At 45.4% G+C, this 14,506-nt stretch overlaps 1 protein-coding gene across 8 annotated transcripts in view; it reads left to right on the top strand.

Annotated features, from left to right (window-relative positions):
• The window catches only part of LOC306916556 (anoctamin-4-like), a 124,075-nt gene that overhangs the window by 14,203 nt on the left and 95,366 nt on the right, over positions 1 to 14,506 (top strand). For all 8 annotated transcript variants that reach the window (XM_079494463.1, XM_079494465.1, XM_079494464.1 and 5 more), the window contains exon 3: positions 3,379 to 3,621. In XM_079494463.1, coding sequence (XP_079350589.1) covers positions 3,379 to 3,621 — 243 coding nt within the window. The remainder of the gene's footprint in view (positions 1 to 3,378; positions 3,622 to 14,506) is intronic.

The following is a 14,506-nucleotide window of genomic DNA, read 5'->3' as shown; positions in this document are numbered from 1 at the left end:
CTTCTATAGATGTGTTATCCCGATTGATCCCAGGAGCACCTTTTTACTATTTTTACATTGTGTATACCTGCACACCTCCTGAGGTTGCTTCCTTGCCTCTGCAATATCTTGTTATCGTTGCATAAGACTTTGTCCACAATCCCGTGCTGTATTGATGTTGGTACCATTAGGAGAGATACAAGGCAAACGTTGATCAAAATAACAATTCTTCTACATTCTCTAATTGTGCAGACTTCTTGTAAATTAAATAACCAGTTCAAAAAAAGATATAAAGAATGCATTATTGTGAGGTATAGGGAGGAAGAGTTGCATTGACAACTTATATATACAAACTGGACTCATTTGTATATATGCATATGTTTAATGTGACAAATATATGTACTATATTTATACAGTATTGTTTATTGATAATATAATATAATATATTATACAGAATAGAATACATTATGGAGTATGTAGGCCTACTTATGAATTACACTATTACATTGTTTAATTATCTGCTTGATTTCTCTATGGTGAATGATTTTGTTCAACCCATTTTGGATGGGAACCACTTTTGGTGTTTCCAGCATTATGTTATACTTTAGCTATTGAAAAATAGCAGATCTACAAGCTCATAGCAAGTGCCGCGCTACGAGCTTGTAGGTCTGCTATTTTTGAAAAATCGTGAAAATGTAGTGCAAAGCTTTGAATATATATTCTTTCAGAGTCGACGTTTTTAACTCAAATCTTTGCTTCTGGGGTGGTCCCTGGAGCAACATATTTTCAGATGGGGGTCGGCAGCCAATTACATATAATCTTGGGGGTCCTGACAAATGTTTGAGAACGACTGACATAGAAACATGGGTTTTTCAGAAAACTGTCATGATTTAGAAAGTATTTGTAGAATCGTCCTCGGGTCTAGATCGCTATTTAAATGGCTTAAATATTTAAATGGCTTGTAGATTTTCACCATGCAAAATGACTTATACCGGATCTCTTGTCCACTAGTCCCTTCCTAACATTTTAGTCTAGTTTTGTTGTTGACGAAATTGTCAATATATTTAGTCTTAGTTTTAGTCATCATAGCATAGTTTTCATTTAGTTTTCGTCAGTGGAAAAAGGTAGTCGATGAACATTTTTCGTCTTAGTTTTAGTCGACGAAAACAACACTGGATCGCAGTGACAGTCACACTCTGCACACACTCCCTGGATGCCAGAGCTGAACCTCTGCCCCAGGAGGCCGCTTTTTGCAAAACACATTTATTGACAGTACACCGATTTTGTCCAGAATTCACGCAAATTGGTACACAGTCTCTCTATAGCCATTACACGAAACGAGTCTTTCAGATTATTCAGCCTGCATCCTGATTGGTTAAAGGAGAATTCCATGCTAGAAGGCTTTCTTACCTTTCTTTGTAGTTGTTACATCCCCACCAAAGAGGTCCAGGGGTTATTTTGGGCAAAACCTCCTTATTGGCTATTTCCCCTACCATAAGCCCTAAATGAATTGAATTGAATTGAATTGAATGTGAATTGAATGGGGCTATGGGGTGTTGTGCTAATTTTTTTATATCCTCTCTTCATAATGTAAATAATATCCCAAGTGGCACACTTTACTACTTATTTCGATGGAAATAAGCGAATTAGCACAACACCCCATAGTCCCATTCAATTCCCATTCAATGCAATTCATTGAGGGCTTATGGTAGGGGAAATAGCCAATAAGGAGTTTTTGCACAAAAAAACACCTGGACCTCTTTGGTGGGGACGTAACAACTACAAAGAAAGGTAAGAAAGCCTTCTAGCGGCCTGGGCCATGGCTCAGTGGTCCAGGCACCTTGGCTGGTAATCCAGTCTGGCAGTGTGCCGCGGGTTCGACTCCCGATCCCGACGGCCTTTACTGCATGTCTTCCCCCCATCTCTCTCCCCATTTCCTGTCAGCCTACTGTCTGTCCCTCCATACAAAAAATAAATAAAGGCAAAAGCCACAAAAAAAAAAAAAAAAAGAAGAAACCCTTCTAGCATGGAATTCTCCTTTAAGATTGGCTTCCAAAGTTCACAGGACTGCTCCGTTTCCAACAAAATGCCGCAAATCATGAACACATTGTGTGATTTCCATGAAATGTTGCACGCACATTCCCAGTAGGCTGAGGAAGAAATTCCATTTGAAAATGTTCTACTCAGCCTCATGGTGGCGCTATAACTGGCCCATTTGTGTTTTTACCTATAACTGCACCGATCTGTGTAAAACCTTGTATGCACACTCCCTAGAGGCAAAGGAAAAACCTTTGCCTGGAACTTTTCACATCTGCTCTTTATAGCGCCACCAGGAGGCCGACATATGTAAAACACATTTTTTTATATTACTCCTTCAGATTTTATCCCAATATCACGCTAATTGGTACACATGATCTCTATAGTCATGTGATCACGACGGGTTAGTTTCATTTCTCATATTCCACCCTGATTGGCTAAGATTGGCTTCCAAAGTTTTCAGGAGTGGCCCGTTTTGTACAAAATGCCGCAAGTCATCAACGCAGTGTCCGATTACAGTGAAACTGTGCATGCATATTCCCAGGCTGAGGAAGAAATGCCACTTGAAAATTTTCAAATCAACCTGATGGTGGCGCTATAACAGGCTCAGTCGCGTCTTTACATAATAACTGCACCGATCTGCGTAAAACTTTGTTTGCACACTCCCTAATAGCCCAAGGAAAAACGTCTCGCCACCAAGAGGCCCATTTATGTGCAACACTTTTCATTTGACCCCTAGTAGCGACCGTAGTGGGACACTTTTTCATGATTGGCTCCCTCGTCTCTAGGCTGCCTCTAAGCCAATGAATGGGAGTCTTACTAATTAAACCCATAGTCTGAACAGCATAAAGCCCATACTCTGAACGCCGCAACGTGAAGCCGCGAGCTGATAGGCTGAGGCTGCGGCACACAAACTGGGGGTTTGTGTAAACACAAACATTGTTTTGCAGTGGCATTGACATTTAGATAAATAATATATTAGAAGCTTTTTTTTATCATTAATTGATCAATGTCACCATAGTCCACATACTGTACACTGTACAAAAAAAGGGGGGGGTTTCAAAAGGGCACATTGCTGTCCAGAGGGCAAGGGTAGGTGGTGCTCTAGCACCCTCTAGTGTCTATGTGCAGGCCGCAGTTGTTTTGCTACCGTTCCATATGACTATTTCTGAGTGTTTGTGCACATTATGGACAATGGACAACTTTGAGTGTTTGTGTAAACACAAACATTGCGTAAACACAAACATTGAAGACGAAGGTGAGGACGCAAATTGTGATTGGCCCGGAATGAAATGATGTATGATGATGACATCGCCCTCACTTCACACAGGTGTAATTTTCTTTCTTTTTTTTGCCATGCAGGGTTTGACCTGGGCGGCCAGGTGGCCATCGGTATCTCCCACTGGAAGAACCCGTTCCCCTCCTCGGCCAATGGCCAGACGCTGTCCACCCCAGACTGCGTCCAGTCGGAGGCCTCGTCGGCCGTGTGTCCGGCCATCAGCGAGAAGCACCCGGAGCCTCCGGTGTCCTGCCCGGCCTCTCTGTCCATCACCCCGCTGCCCTCCTGCACCGCCAGCCAGGAGACCATCAACGACAACAGCACCAGTATGTACAATTATATGCTTTTTTTTTTTAATTTTTTTTTTATCCCATGATTTTGTAACCCATTTTTCACCCCTGTGTCAATTATGTCAATAATAATAATATATACGATTTATATAGCGCTTTTCTAGGTACCCAAAGTCGCTTTACAGAACAGAAGTAAAAACAATTTTATTGGGGGAAAGCCAGTCTGAAAAGGTGGGTTTTACTTTTGAGTGTGCTTTTGAACATGTCAAAGGTGGGGGCAGCTCTGATGTGGGCTGGGAGTGAGTTCCACAATGAGGGGGCAGCCACTGTGAAGGCCCTGTGACCCCTGCAGGTTCTCTTGTTGGACTTGTGGGGTTCCAGTAGGTTGGCAGTGCTTGACCTGAGGGAGCGGGTGGGGGCATGGCGTTGGATGAGTTCAGAGAGGTAGAGGGGGGGCCTGGTTGTTGAGGGCTTTGTATGTGGTGGTGAGTATTTTGAAGTCGATTCTGAATTTGACTGGGAGCCACTGCAGTTCACGGAGGACAGGTGTGATGTGGTCCCTGGATCGGGTTCTGGTGAGCAGGCAGGCAGCAGAGTCTTGAACATACTGTAGTTTTTTGAGAACCGTGGTGGTAACGCCGTACAGGAGGCTATTGCAGTAGTCGAGTCTGGATGTGATGAAGGCATAAATGAGTGTCTCAGCAGCAGTGTGATAGCATGGGACGAAGGCGGGCGATGTTGCGGAGGTGAAAAAAGGCAGTTTTGGTGATCTGGTTGACATGAGGCTGGAAGGAGAGGGTGGGATCAAGGATGACACCGAGGTTACGGACTCGGGTGGAAGGGGTGACAGTGGCGCTATCAATAGTGAGGTAGAAATCATGAGAGGAGCGGGTGAGTGAGTCGGGGAATTTCAGACTTATTGCAGTTGAGTTTTAAAAAGTTTGTTTGCAAATTGCATCCATGTTTTAATGTCAGTCAGGCAGGAGGTGAGGGTGGAGTGGGTGATGGTGGTGATGGTTTTGGAGGGGAGATACAGTTGTGTGTCATCGGCATAACAGTGAAAGCAGAGGCAGTGACTGCGGAGTGTCTGACCAAGGGGGAGCATGTAGAGAATGAAGAGGAGGGGACCAAGTACTGAGCCTTGGGGGACGCTGTGGGTGACAGATGATGTGAGTGCTTGGCAGTTGTTAATAGAAATAAAATGGTGTCTCTCAGTGAGGTATGATTGGAACCAGGAGAGGGCAGTGTCAGTGATTCCAAGGGTGGATTTGAGGCGTGAGATGAGTATGGAGTGATGAATGGTGTCAAAGGCAGCACTGAGGTCAAGGAGGATGAGCATGTTGAGTGAACCGGTATCAGCAGATAACAGGAGGTTGTTTGTGACTCTGAGGAGGGCGGTTCTGTGCTGTGTTTAGTGCGAAAATGAAATTGTTCATAGAGGTGGTTTGTTTCCAGGTATGCAGTGATTTGGCTGACAATCTAATGTGATCCTGGGCTCTAGTCTACACACCCTCTGCTAGCCTGGGGAGAGCAACGGACTTGAACTCATGCTTCCTTCATGCATGAGTGTCCAGGTTGCTCCTTTACACCCGACAGGGGGGAGTTTCCCCCTCCATCAGGCGCTTCTTCTGCTCGCCTGCAGCAACTCCATTAATGACTGTAAATCGCACCCTCTCGTGTAATATTGCTTAATTTGAACATTTGCTTTTGCAGTGTAGGCCAAACGTTGCATAATTACCCCCCCCCCCCCCCCCCCCCCCCCCCCCAATTGAAAAAATAAATAAATAAATAAAGGTCACTACAGCAGCTTTGGCTTTGGCTTTATTTTCATTACTGAGCAGTTGAGACGAATAACCGTCTAAGTCCATAACTTATTCTGACCACTCCCTGAAACGAATCTGCCCTGACCCCTTATCCATGATTTATACATTATGGATAATTATTATGGACTTATATGGTTATTCGTCTCAACTGCTCACACGGATGAACTCCAGCTGAGGCAGAACCTGCTACCTTCCAGTGTGTGTGTGCGCGCATTGCGCACACACACTGTTGTGGCCCCCTGCCTAATCTAGTGGAATACCCCTGCTCTACATTGTAGATATCAAGTGTTTCTGACGGTGTTGAAATTCAATATCTTGTAATGTGTAACTGCATACACATTACAACGTATATTCCTTTCTTTCTTTTACTCAGTGTTGGATCAAACGTCAGCGCAATGTTTGGCCAAAAAAGGAATGACGTGTGATTTTTCGTCTGCATTTTCTCACCAACATTAAAACAGACATGGTCGTTTCTTCATCTTGTTAGAAGCACGGTTCCCACGGTCATGACATTCCTGGAAATATTTTGAAATTTAAAAAAACAACACAATAATAATAATAATCCAGTCTTGGAAAAGGTTTGGAATATATCAAGGGTCCTAAAAATTATAAGGTCCTGGATTTCTTTTCTTTATTTATATATATATATATATATATATATATATATATATATATATATATATGCATTGTTCGTAGCTAAGTTAATAAAAAACATTTTCCAAAACGTGTATAACATTACACGAAACATAATGTAACATAAGTGTTTTTTGGCAGAACGGGCAGCGTGATTGCAGCCTAATGTGTACCAGTACGTGACGGAAAGAACAGATCTACACGCTCACAACGTGCTGCAACATGATAGTCCTGTCTTTGGGCATTGCACTATACAGTAGTAAGAGACTCATAGTTGCGCTGAATGATTTGTTCTGTATAGGCCTGGAAATTGGGTTATTTAATTTCCGCAGAATTCTGGAAACGTGTTTGAAATTCATTGGTAAAAATGTGTGGGCAGTGAACCCTGTGGGGTCTGGGGACCCCCAGGGGTAGCCTGGCTAATAAGCCAGACTAATATCACACAACACTGTCGCGGTATATTAGTCTGGGCTGGCTCCACTTGGATTTCATTTCCCGGGGGGCGGGTTCAAACATTTTCTCTTTTGACGCAATTGGTCAGAGCTACTGTCAGTCAAAGGTCTCAAGCGTTGAACGTCACTGTACCAAAGCCCGCCCATATTGCATACCGTGTCCCGATTGGCCCGACCTGTTCTCGGTTGTAGGAAAAAGGCGTGCTACTGAGCCTCGCCAGACCCTAATCCGCTGGCAGGCAATTTTTTTTTTGCCAACGGCTGATTCGGTCTGGTTTATTAACCAGGCTACCCCAGGGGTCCTTCAGGGAGTTCCAGGGGGTCCCCAGCTAAATTATAGTTTGGAACCCAATTGACCCTTATGGGTCTGTAACTCTGACCGTGTAGAAATGGTAACGGGTCCATTTGGTTCCATTTGTACACATTTGTTAAATTGACATTGGTTTTACAATATAAATTGGGGGTCCCAGAGATATAAATGTCATTAAATGGGGGGTCCGTAGACTCATGCATGTCAAACTGGGGGGTCCTTGAAATTAAACGGGTTGAGAATCACTGCTAGAGCCGTAAAAAATCTTCTCTTATGGGGGTCCCTGGCATGTTTTCAAATGGGGGAGGGGGGGGGGGGGGGGGGGGTCCGCGGCCTATTTAGTGTCAATTTGGGGGTCCTTGACATGAAAAAGTGTGGGAATCACTGCTGTAGGAGGCATGTGGAAAGCCTTGTCTCTCCAAAGGTTACCTTCTCTGGGGATGCTAAAGTCCCTGCTTTGAGTTCTGAGGGTGTAGTCAGACAGTACACAAATACTGTTGCCAACCATGTGGCAGTATGTGTACGTGCATGATTTAATTAATTTCATCAATGAATTTCAAATTCTTCTGAAGGTCATTTGCTCATTTCATAATTGAACTAATTTGACATTCATTAATTACCAATGTTCTTCAACCTAATGAATAGCAGGATTTCTCGAAAACAATTTCGCCAACCGTTTTGGGGACCTAGAATATTTATCTGTGTGATTTGATTATATACCTCTTTTATTTCGTTAATAAAAGAGTCCTCGGTCCCAGTTGGATGGGAGAGTTCCCTAATAGAACAATTATAATCATAAGATAAGACTCTCCATAGTCTTAGATATAGATATGTCTCTCCATATATATTTTGTAATATAGGACACGAGAACACACGCAACAAAAAAACGAAACAAAAAAACAAAAAATCTTCCTCTGTTCCATCTTAGTTCTCATAATAATATTCGTTGCTTGGGAGCCGTAAATAGTCGTTTGCGACTATAATGTACAGTAATTGTGTTTATGTTATTCATACCTGGCACGTGTGTGTGTGCGTCTGTGCATGTGTGTGTGACTGTGTGCGTGCGTGCGTGTGTGCGTGACTGCGTGTGTGTGTGTGTGTGTTCTGTGGATTTACTGCATCATCAAAGGCACATTGACTGTGGACTACACACTACAGTAACACCGATACAGCCAAGCTTTTTTCTCATTGGCCGTCGTAGGAGCCGCACAGCCTGCGATTGGCTGACAGGGAAGACAGCCTGAGAATGCTGATGAGTATCATCATGCAGCGCTCCTCACCCCACCCCCCCCCCCCCCCCCCTCTCTCCCTCTCTCTCTCTCCATCCGTCTATTGCTCCCTCCCTCCCTCTCTTTCTCTCTCTGTCTCTTTCGGTCTCTCCCTCCCTCCCTCTCTCTCTCTCCCTCCCTCCCTCCTCTCTCCCTCCCTCCCTCCCTCCCTCTCTCCCTCTCTCCCTCCCTCCCTCATTTCTCTCTCCCTCCCTCTCTCCCTACTCTCTCCCTCCTCTCTCCCTCCCTCCCTCCCTCTCTCTCCCTCCCTCCCTCCCGCCTCCCCCCCTCTCCCTCCCTCCCTCCCTCCCTCCCTCCCTCCCTCTCTCTCTCTCTCCCTCACTGTAAACATTCAGCCCGTGCCAGCAGCAGTCAGTGTGTTTTCTGTTTTCGTCTCCCCGTTGAACTGAAAAGATCCCTGTCAGTTCAGTGTTTGCATATATTGGGAGCAGCTCTCCTCCTGTTACTCCGCAGCTCAGCAGCTTTTTTCTGAATGCATCCTCCGTGTCTTCCCAAACATCCAGCAGACAGCGTGGTCGACGTGGTTATCATCATGACAGCTCTGTTGTTGTCGAGCGTTGTGTCAACGGGAGGACGTCGGGAAGGGTCGACGTTGTCGCGCTGACCGTTACGGAGTAGAGCGGAGGAGGAGCGGGCATGCGGGTCCCCCCCCCGCCGGCCGCCGCTGCGGGAAAAGCGAACGCACGACCTCCTGCGGAGGTGAACTCTTCCAGCACGCTTTTTTTAAGTGGGGAGGAAGGGGGAGGGAAGGTGTCCCGCTGACCTGGCCGTCCCGTCCCGCTTTGCCCCCTAGCTCCCTCCTTCCTTCCCCCCCCTCCCCACTTACCCCGGCTCCCCCCCACACCTCTCTCTCTCTCTCGCTCTCTGGGTGCTCGAGTTTCTGTCCCTTCTGCTGTCATCTGGGGAAGAAGAGGAGGAGGAGGAGGAGGAGGAGAGAGGGGAGGGGGGCGGGCAGGCGCTGAAGTGCAGATCTCTGTCTCTCTCCACCTTCGCTTCGGTGAGTGTTGTCAAGTTGTCTTTAAAAAAAGCACAGGCAGACTCTGTACTCTCTCTCCGTCCGTAGTGGGTTAGGATTTTTTGCTGCAGTGATCTCTCTCTCTCTCTCTCTCTCTCTCCTATACCTTCGTCCTCTTTACTTGCTCCGTGCCTCTCTATCTCCTTTTGCTCCCTACTTTTTGGGGTTATTTTTTCCACCCTGTCTCGCCATATCGTCCTCAGCCAGCCATTCATTTGTGCATTCGGCGCGTGCACATGTAGTCTTCACCTCCTCACCTACACCACCTCCTGTCGCAATTATGACATTTTGCATGATCACCGCAATCGTTTCCACGTTGAAAAATGTCCATACATTCCCCCCCCAAAAAATAGCAGAAATGGCCGATCTACAAACTTACAACACGTCACTTTTGTTACCAATCTCTGAGAATTCCATTGGCAAATAACGTGAAAACAGCGACCCCTGTTGTTCTGACGTGAGTCAACAGCATGTCTTGAGAGACTACTTTGTCACTGACGTGTTGTAGATCAACGATTTCTGCTATTTTGCTAATTATTCGGAAAGAAAAATATATATAAAACATTCTTCAATGTGTCAGTGATTTCTTTGTGTAGCCCAGTGGTTCCCAAACTGTGGTGCGTTCACCCCTTGTGGTGCGCGAGCGCCTTCTAGGGGGTGTGTGACATGGAAAGGCTAATGGTGGTGCTATGGTTTTATTTTAAATATGTTAACATATTATGCCAATATATGGCAAGTATATGCAGAATATAGCCTATGCTGCACATATATTCCATATTCAGGCTCATATGTGCATATATATGGATATATAGGGAATATATGTCTCTATATATCTTATGCAATTTTTATTTCCTTGTGGGGGGGGGGTGCGTCAGCTAGGTCTGGAGGTAACAGGGGGTGCATGGCCAAAAATGTTTGGGAACTGCTGGACTGTAGCCTATACTATTTAAGTTCACATCTGTCCCGTGCAATTTGTGATTGCGACGCCTGAAAGGCAGACAGAAATACAAATTGGTTAAAAAATTAAAAATAAATAAATCGTTAACCGCAATCATTTGCGTGACAATTGATCGTCAACTCAAATGTGTGATGGTGACAACACTATCTACCTCAGTGTTGTCATGACCTTCACGCAACCCATCCTGACCCAACCCCCCCCTCGTCTGCGCGAAAAATGAAAGCCTGGATTTACGCATGGGCTGCACTGGCCTAAACGTGGGAGTCAACCCTTCCGCGTAGGCGTCGCTTCAAATGATGTGACATCAGGGCTCTGAGCGGTGTGCACCCGTCAAAATAACACCGTGAGGAAATCATTACCAGTGGAACTTCAAACGAGGCTATGCGAGGAAAATGAGGAGAATGGCTAACCAGAGGGAGCAGTTACTATGGAAGCCAGGCAGAACAGCGCAGTTAGCTGTCTAACGTGTGCGCTTGCACAGTTAGCTGTCTAACGTGTGTGTGTCTGTGTCAGACTGCCACAACAGCGATTTGTTGTCTAACTACTAACGTGTGTGTACCACACATAGCTGCGGTCGCTTCCCGCATCTTTTTTTTTATTATATTTTTTTATCCCACAATTTTGTAACCCATTTTTCACCCCTGTGTCAATTATCTAATGTGATCCTGGGCTCTACATACCCTCCGCCAACCTAGTCCCATATGGGGGACATGGGGAGAGCAACGGACTTGAACTCATGCTTCCTTCATGCCTGAGTGTCCAAGTTGCTCCTTTACACCTGACAGGGGGGAGTTTCCCTGGTTGGACGTAGCGCGTGGAAGGAAGGAACACGTTATTCCAACCAGTTCCTTTCCCCTCCATCAGGCGCCCCGGCTGGCCAGGGGGAGGCAGTTTAGAGACCAGGATTACTGCATGTTTTTTGTGAGGGTACCTACCCTAGGGGACACGGGGAGAACATGCAAACTCCACACAGAAAGGCCCTTTCGCCAACCCCGCCTCGGGTATGGGCACTGATGACGCGGAGGAGGAAACACGCAGCCAGCACCCACAGCGTCCCGAGCGGGAATCGAACCCAGAACCTTCTAGCTGTGAGGCGACAGCACTAACAACTGTGCCACCGTGCCCCCGCTTCCCGCGTCTTACTTGTGGTATATGGTGTCGTGCTGTAGCCTCTGTTGTGAATGTCATTTTAGTCACCTGGAATGTTTTAGTGTTAGTCTAGTATTAGTCGACTGAATATCATAAGATTTTAGTCGACTAAATCTACAGTTGATTTAGTCGACAAATTATTTTTGGCGGGCCTTGATGCCGTCGTAATGACTGATTTTACACTTGCTGAAAATAGCAGATCTGCTATTTTCAGCATGCATCCAAGTGTAAAATGACTTGTACTGGATCTCTTGTCCACTAGTCCCTTCCTAACGTTTTAGTCTAGTTTTTATTTGTTGACGAAATTGTCAGTATATTTAGTCTTAGTTTTAGTCATCATAGCTTAGTTTTCATGTAGTCGACGAACATTTTTCGTCTTAGTTTTAGTCGACGAAAACTCATATGTGACAAAATTTGACTGAGGGGCTGCCATTGGAATTTTTTGAATTTTCATTTTCTCATATGAAAGCAGGGAATCATAGCTTCAAAAATAGATATTGGTTGTTCAGTCTGACGCACCAGTTTTGGAGATATGGCTTATAGAGTAATGTCTTGCAGGAAACAGCGTTGAGAAAACAGGCTTGAAAGGTTCACTTCTGTGGTCTCTAACATTACACCTAGCTACATGTTTAAGCATTTATTTCATATTTACATGTCAATTTCAGCTCTGACACTTATTTCAGACATGCTCTAGTATGTGAAGAGTCTGCCTGTGCTATTAACTCATTAAAAAATAAAAGGTTTTTCTCCTCTGGTGAAAAGCTAGAATTTGCATGATGGCAGTCTCTCAGTCACATATGGTGTCGCGCTCTAGCCTCTGTTGTGAATGTTATGGTGTCTCCCTGTAGCCTCTGTTGTGAATGTTATGGTGTCTCCCTGTAGCCTCTGTTGTGAATGTTATGGTGTCTCCCTGTAGCCTCTGTTGTGAATGTTATGGTGTCTCCCTGTAGCCTCTGTTGTGAATGTTATGGTGTCTTATAGCCTCTGTTGTGAATGTTATGGTGTCTCCCTGTAGCCTCTGTTGTGAATGTTATGGTGTCTTATAGCCTCTGTTGTGAATGTTATGGTGTCTTATAGCCTCTGTTGTGAATGTTATGGTGTCTCCTTGTAGCCTCTGTTGTGAATGTTATGGTGTCTCCCTGTAGCCTCTGTTGTGAATGTTATGGTGTCTCCCTGTAGCCTCTGTTGAGAATGTTATGGTGTCTCCCTCCCTGTAGCCTCTGTTGTGAATGTTATAGTGTCTCCCTGTAGCCTCTGTTGTGAATGTTATGGTGTCTCCCTGTAGCCTCTGTTGTGAATGTTATGGTGTCTCCCTGTAAACTCTGTTGTGAATGTTATGGTGTCTCCCTGTAGCCTCTGTTGTGAATGTTATGGTGTCCCTGTAGCCTCTGTTGTGAATGTTATGGTGTCTCCCTCCCTGTAGCCTCTGTTGTGAATGTTATAGTGTCTCCCTGTAGCCTCTGTTGTGAATGTTATGGTGTCGCCCTGTAGCCTCTGTTGTGAATGTTATGGTGTCTCCCTGTAGCCTCTGTTGTGAATGTTATGGTGTCTCCCTCCCTGTAGCCTCTGTTGTGAATGTTATAGTGTCTCCCTGTAGCCTCTGTTGTGAATGTTATGGTGTCGCCCTGTAGCCTCTGTTGTGAATGTTATGGTGTCTCCCTGTAGCCTCTGTTGTGAATGTTATAGTGTCTCCCTGTAGCCTCTGTTGTGAATGTTATGGTGTCTCCCTGTAGCCTCTGTTGTGAATGTTATGGTGTCGCCTTGTAGCCTCTGTTGTGAATGTTATGGTGTCTCCCTGTAGCCTCTGTTGTGAATGTTATGGTGTCTCCCTGTAGCCTCTGTTGTGAATGTTATGGTGTCGCCTTGTAGCCTCTGTTGTGAATGTTATGGTGTCTCCCTGTAGCCTCCGTTGTGAATGTTATGGTGTCTCCTTGTAGCCTCTGTTGTGAATGTTATAGTGTCTCCCTGTAGCCTCTGTTGTGAATGTTATGGTGTCTCCCTGTAGCCTCTGTTGTGAATGTTATGGTGTCTCCCTGTAGCCTGTGTTGTGAATGTTATGGTATATATGGTGTCCTGTAGCCTCTGTTGTGAATGTTATGGTGTCTCCCTGTAAACTCTGTTGTGAATGTTATGGTGTTTCCCTGTAGCCTCTGTTGTGAATGTTATGGTGTCTCCCTGTAGCCTCTGTTGTGAATGTTATGGTGTCTCCCTGTAGCCTCTGTTGTGAATGTTATGGTGTCTCCCTGTAGCCTCTGTTGTGAATGTTATGGTGTCTCCCAGTAGCTTCTGTTGTGAATGTTATGGTGTCTCCCAGTAGCCTCTGTTGTGAATGTTATGGTGTCTCCCTGTAGCCTCTGTTGTGAATGTTATGGTGTCTCCCTGTAGCCTCTGTTGTGAATGTTATGGTATATATGGTGTCCTGTAGCCTGTGTTATGCATGCGTGGGTTCTGCGATAGAGCGATGCCTCACGAGGGCCATTACAGCCAGGTTGTCCAGCTACTTCTACAACCGCACGCACGCACGCAAGCACGCACGCACGCACGCACGCAAAACATCTGCAGAGCTACAGTATGAGCTTGTAGATTGAACCTTTTTTTTTTTAAATGTTTGAACAACCCAACAAAAACCTTCAAGACGGCTGTCGACAGTTGCGTTCCACTCTGCCAAACCCTGGCCATAATGACTGGAGCAGACATGAGTGAAGTGGTGTTTTATAGGTAAATTGTTGTTCACTCCCTGAATTTACTGTCAGTGTTTGCCTGAATTTATTGCACCCATTGTATAATTCAGTGGGTGTCAACTGTCAAGTTTATTATCCCCCGTCAATCAGGCATTCATGTGAAGAGGGTGAATCCACCAATGAAAAGGTCTTGATACAGTTCTTGGTTTTCAACCCTTTTCATATCAAGGTCCATTATTTATTTGGCATTTTGAGGTGTGTGTGTGTGTGTGTGTGTGTGTGTGTGTGTGTGTGTGTGTGTGTGTGTGTGTGTGTGTGTGTGTGTGTGTGTGTGTGTGTGTGTGTGTGTGTGTGTGTGTGTGTGTGTGTGTGTGTGTGTGTGTGTGTGTGTGTGTTCTGTACTGTACACTGAACTGTAGCCCATTCGGCTGCTCAACAGTGCCACTTTAGGTCACCCAGCGGTATTGCAGCTGTCCCTACTCCAACAGACGGACATACATTCAGACAGACAGACAGACAGACAGACAGCGGTTAGTCACCGCTCAAACAAAGTGGTCAGATGGTTATTCACTCAGCCAGCCATGCTAACATATTCCCATCGATACTGCATG

The sequence above is a fragment of the Electrona antarctica genome, assembly GCF_951216825.1.
Source record: "Electrona antarctica genome assembly, chromosome: 23".
NCBI lineage: Eukaryota > Metazoa > Chordata > Actinopteri > Myctophiformes > Myctophidae > Electrona > Electrona antarctica.
The sequence above is the reverse complement of the archived record's forward strand: the minus strand, read 5'-3'. Positions and strand labels throughout refer to the sequence as shown.